Below are 5,882 nucleotides of genomic sequence, written 5' to 3'. Positions count from 1 at the left end.
AAACCTAACGAAACCGTCGCCATGTTCGCAGAGGATATGGCCCGTCAGTTCCGCCGAGCCGACCCTGACATGCCTGAGTCGAAGAAGGTGCGTCATCTGATGCGGGGAGTAAAGGAACCACTGTTCGCGGGCCATGTACGAAATCCACCAACAACAGAAGACGAATTCATAAAAGAGGCGACTGTCATCAAGCGAGCACTGCAACAAACGATGCCGCCACTACGAACGCCTGCCCAACCACACGCCAGTAAGCGCTGTGGCCCAGAACGCTGCTGTTTGCTAAAGTTCCCTACGACAAATGATCAGGGAAATACTGCGTGAGGAACTTCGGGCCCTCGGCGTTCCTTCCATCGAGCCACCAGTCATTTCTGTTGCCGAAATCGTGCGCCAGGAGTTGAGGTAAGCATTCATATCACCCACACCATGTCCAGAGCCACGTCCATTGAGATATGCTGATTTGATCAATTGGCTTTCGCCCACACCTGAGACAGCGCCCTTCCAGCCACGGCCCTTCCAGCCATGGTCCGCTGCCGTGCCTTGGTGGCAACGGGATTCTGTGAGACGACCACCAGTTCGCAGAACCGACTTGTGGCGCACGGCCGACCGTCGACCCCTTTGTGTCCACTGCGGGGAACCAGGCCACATTCTGCGCTACTGCAATCATCGATATGCTGGGTTTGGCAACTTTTCTCGTCCCGCATCTTTTGGCATTGAAGACTATCGCGCAAATGATGGTGATCGTCAGCCGACCAACCAAGTAACTTCACCACGTCGTCGCTGGCAATCTCCGTCACCTGTGCGTCAGACATCCCCGAGCTGCCAGAGCTACGCTGACGTCGCCAGAGGCCGTTCCCCTAGCCCACGCCGGGGAAACTGACTGCTGCGACTTCTGGGGGCAAGGTTGCCAATCGTCGAGACGCCGAAAAGTCCCCCCTACCGCCGCATGAAGACGATATGACGACGACGACAACGACGAATACTAATGCCGACGATGTCGTACGGGCCGATCTCAGTATGCTTATAGACGGACACCACGTGACAGCACTGGATGACACAGGCGCTGACTTCTCAGTTATGCGGCAAGAGCTCGCCAACCGCCTTCGGAAGGTCTAGACACCGTGGACAGGGCCGCACATAAGTACAGCGGGACACCTAATGACTCGCACGGGTAAATGCACCGCTCGGCTCCTCATCGGTAATTCTAGCTTCGTCGCATCTTTTGTCAATTTGCTAGCGTGTTATAGAAATTTCATTTTGGGTATGGATTTTCTGCGAGATCACGGCGCAGTCATCAACATCCCAGAACGTATGGTGACGTTTTCAGCACATCCATACGTCGACTCCACCATTGACGAATCACACGGGCGTTTGCGAGTAGCCGACGATGTAACGCTCCCGCCGAGATCCTGCTGCCTTGTGTCTGTGTCATGTGAGAGGCAATGTCACAAGGATGTGATAGCAGAGGAAATAGTTACGCTGTTGCTCACGCAACGCGTTTCCATCACGAGAGGCGTCTTGGCACTGACTGATGGGCAAGCAGAAGTGCTCCTCACAAACTTCAGCAACGAGCGCCGTCACATCCAGAAGGGCACCGCAATTGCTTACTACGATGACATAGACCAAGCAAGGCATTGTTTAGCTTTGCAACCGGACGACGCGACTGACCCTGCCTTGACTACTTTATCTGTCAACGTCTGCTCTACCCTGTCGCCATGAGATAGGAAACGCCTCTTGGAATTGATACACCAGTTTCAAGATTGCTTTTTGTCTACGTCAAAGGTCAAGCAAACACCATTGACCAAGCATCGAATAATTACTGAAGATAACACGCGACCAATCCGACAAAATCTCTACCGTGTGGCTCCGAAAGAACGCGAGCAGATTAAAAAATAAGTGGAGAAGATGCTCGAGGGTGACGTCATACAGCCTTTGAAAAGTCCTTGGGCATCCCCCATGGTTTTGGGAAAAAAAAGACGGCACCTTCCGCTTCTGCACAGACTACCACAAGTTAACGTTTACGAAGAAAGACGTCTATCCGCTGCCACGTATACACGATTCGCTTGATAGGCTGCGGCATGCGCGCTACATTTCATCCATGGACCTGCGAAGCGGCTATTGGCAGATAGAGGTCGACGAGAGAGATCGTGAGAAAACTGCCTTTGTGACACCCGATGGTTTTTAAGAACTTAAGGTGCTTCCAGTCGGGTTATGCTCAGCGCCAGCCACTTTTCAGTGTCTAATAGACACCGTGCTCTCAGGCCTGAAGTGGCAAACATGCTTGGTCTATCTAGACCACGTTATTGTATTTTCAGCAACATTCGAGGGACACCTAAGCCGGCTATGCGCAGTTCTCCAAGCTATACGCTCGGCTGGCCTGATGTTAAAGCCGGAAAAATGCCACTTCGGTTTCAGTGAAGTTAGCTTCCTAGGCCACGTCGTCAGTCACGAGGATGTTCGGTCGGACCCGGACAAAATAGACGCTGTGGCAAAGTTTCCTGCACCACATGGCAAAAAAGCAGCGAGGCGCTTCTTAAGGCTGTGCACCTGTTACCGCCGATTCATCCCGGACTTTTCTTCTATTGCAGCGCCATTGACACGACTGACACGAGAGGAAGCTCCCTTCCTTTGGGATGAAAAGGAGCAAATGCCATTTAACGAACTACGTCAACGCTTGCAAACACCACCATTTCTTGCGCACTTCGACCAGGAAGCCCCTACAGCACTTCACACCGACGCCAGCAATGTGGGTCTGGGTGCCATACTCGTGCAGTGGCAAGACGGCTCTGAAAAAGTAATAGCCTGCGCCAGGAGAACTCTCTCTCGCACGGAGGAGAACTACTCGACCACCGAGAAGGAGTGCCTCCTTAGTAAAACTTGTTGTTGGGCTAGTTGGTGCATGTTACAAGAAAATTCGACGACGCACACCACCGAGGAAAGTAGGCGAAAGGAAAGAGCGTCAACTCGCAACTAATTTTATTCTTGCAAATCCACCGCAATATATACACCATGCCACACATGCGCAATAACACACCATGCGTCCCATCTAACATCGCCCACTCCAATGCACGTCCTAGGTTAGAAACCTGTCAAAAAAATCAAATTCAGCTGAACGCAGTACCACCGACGTATCGCTAATACATATACCTTTTTCTTTCGGATGAGGTATGCTTCTAGCATCTCTCGCTCAATCACCTCCTTGCTTCTACCTAAAATAGTGATATTGGCAAATCTTGCCTCACATCCACACGCGCTGCAGTGCATAGGCAATGTGCCAAAAGATTATTCTTTATCGAAAGAACATGCTCCCTCGCTCGATCGTTTACGCATCGGCCGGTCTGGCCGATGTAAACCCTTCCACAGGTGAGCGGAACTTGCCCCCTGCGGTAAGAGGCATGCGAGGCCCTACGTCACCTGTGCGACGGGAGTGGTCTACGAAATTCCGCTCACCTGTGGAAGGGTTTACATCGGCCAGACCGGCCGATGCGTAAACGATCGAGCGAGGGAGCATGTTCTTTCGATAAAGAATAATCTTTTGGCACATTGCCTATGCACTGCAGCGCGTGTGGATGTGAGGCAAGATTTGCCAATATCACTATTTTAGGTAGAAGCAAGGAGGTGATTGAGCGAGAGATGCTAGAAGCATACCTCATCCGAAAGAAAAAATATATATGTATTAGCGATACGTCGGTGGTACTGCGTTCAGCTGAATTTGATTTTTTGACAGGTTTCTAACCTAGGACGTGCATTGGAGTGGGCGATTGTTGGATGGGACGCATGGTGTGTTATTGCGCATGTGTGGCATGGGTATATATTGCGGTGGATTTGCAAGAATAAAATCGCCGTGGTGTGGGCGGTAATTAAATTTCGTCCCTATTTGTACGGCCACTCATTCAAGGTTGTCAGTGATCACCATTCTCTTTGCTGGTGTAGGTTTATGCCACAGGAGCGAAGGAAAGACACGCCTGAACGATAATCGATGCCAGCCAGGAACGTGAGCCGTGGCTTCACGTGCCACAGCCTAGCACCTTCTTTATTTCCTTCTCTCGCCATCGCGCGCTCTCCTGTTTGCGCGCTGCCCGAACGAGGGCGCTACAGGGTCCCCCGTGTAGACTGGAAGTCGGAGTGTGGCATGCCGTTTGTGGTAGTCCAACGAAAGGTCAGGCGTAGATCAGAGGCTTTCTATGGCGGTCTGCAGGTACGCCGGCTTAAGTCGGTCCAAGCTGACTGTCTCTTCACGGCCGTTCTGAAGAAGAGTGGCAGTTTTGGGGGTGCGGTTAAGGATGCGGAATGGTCCGTCGTAGGCTGGTGTCAAAGGTGGTCTGACCGCGTCGTGGCGCACGAAAACTTGTGTTGCAGTGGCCAGATCAGGGCGGACGAATATTGCCTTGTGTTCAGAAGGTCTGGGTGGAGTGGGCCGGAGGTCTTGAACGCAGTCGAGGAGGCATTGTAGGAATTGTTGTGGCTGATCTGGTAGCTTCGTTAGCGTTAAGTCTCCCGGAAGCCGTAGAGAAGCGCCATACACCAGCTCTGCTGTTGAGCACTGCAGGTCTTCCCGGATTACAGTTCGTAAAGCTAAGAGCACCAGTGGCAAGCCGTCAACCCAGGTGGCTCTGTTGAGGCGGGTCGTCAAGGTGGTCTTCAGTTGTCGGTGAAGGCGTTCCACCATGCCGTTGGCGCAGAGATGATAAGCCGTGGTACGGCAATGTCTGGCTCCGAGGATGCCATTAAGGCAAGTAAACAGCGAGGACTCAAACTGACGTTCACGGTCGGTTGTCCCGGTGCCAGGACAGCCAAAACCGGATACGAACGTAGAAATGAAAGCGCGGGCCAATGTCTTGGCGGTGATATCTTGAATTGGAACAGCCTCTGGCCAGCGTGTGAAACGATGGACCATGGTCAGTATATAACGGTACCCCTGAGACACTGGTAGAGGGCCCACAATGTCTAGATGAACATGGTCGAAATGACGGCCGGGTGGAAGGAAAGCTTGGGGAGGCGTCTTAGTATGACGGGAGGCCTTTGTCATCTGGCAGGGCAGGCACATGCGCGAACAAGCGCGCACATCACCGTTGATTCCGGCCCAGACATAGCGCTGGGTGAGAAGACGCTGAGTAGCCCGAATGCCGGGGTGACAGATGTGTAAGGAATGGAAAACGGTGCGTCGTAATGAAGCGGGACGAAAGGGCGGGGAAGATCAGCTGAGACATCGCACCACAAGGGCTTCGATGATAATGGATGAGGCATCAGGCCTAGTCGGAGAGAACGGGGGTTCTCTCGAAATGCGGCAAGCTCTCTATCATCTTGCTGTGCGGAGGAGAATGAGGCCCAGTCGATGGTTGGCGATGGAGAATCAACCGCGGCTATACGAGAAAGGGCATCTGCGGCGGTGCTGTCAGCTCCTTTCACGTGGCGGATATCAGTCGTCAACACCGATCTATATGCAAGATGGCGGAGTCCGCGGGGCACGTACTTGGATGAGTTAGTGCGGAAAACATACGCCAGTGGCTTATAATCAGTCAACACGTAAAACGAGCATCCTTCCAGAAAATGCCGAAAGTGCTGTATCGCAGCGTAGATGGCTAGAAATTCCCGGCTGAAGACGCTGCTGCGGGTCTCAGCTGGAAGTAGCTTCCCAGAGTAAAACGACAAGGGTCCACTTGAAATAAAGCGGTTAAGCCGACGCTTTATTACGCCAAAGGCAAGATGGCGCCGACGAAGAAGACGTCCGAGCCGATGACTGATGATGGTTATGTACAGATGAGGAAGATGAAGTCCAATTAATGCCTACACTAATTTCCCCCGTTGACGAAAGCGGCCAGCCTGGCCGCGAATTACGTTGTGGAACGCAGATGAAAGGGTTTGAGACGCGAAAACGTGCACAA

General features: G+C 52.5%; 1 protein-coding gene across 1 annotated transcript; it reads right to left on the bottom strand.

The window, feature by feature from the left end:
• Window positions 1-4,168: 4,168 nt before the first annotated feature.
• LOC119376585 (uncharacterized) lies at window positions 4,169-4,666 on the bottom strand. Its single transcript, XM_037646369.1, has one exon. The coding sequence runs from the start codon at window positions 4,664-4,666 to the stop codon at window positions 4,169-4,171; it is 498 nt and encodes a 165-aa protein (XP_037502297.1).
• Window positions 4,667-5,882: the final 1,216 nt, after the last annotated feature.

Source organism: Rhipicephalus sanguineus, unplaced genomic scaffold (assembly GCF_013339695.2).
Source record: "Rhipicephalus sanguineus isolate Rsan-2018 unplaced genomic scaffold, BIME_Rsan_1.4 Seq156, whole genome shotgun sequence".
Classification (NCBI taxonomy): Eukaryota; Metazoa; Arthropoda; class Arachnida; order Ixodida; family Ixodidae; genus Rhipicephalus; species Rhipicephalus sanguineus.
Note: the sequence above shows the minus strand (reverse complement) of the source record. Positions and strands in the feature narration are given on the sequence as shown.

Excerpts from the sequence above, each read along its gene's own strand:
- LOC119376585 (XM_037646369.1), bottom strand. The coding sequence starts at position 4,666 with ATGGTGGAACGCCTTCACCGACAACTGAAGACCACCTTGACGACCCGC.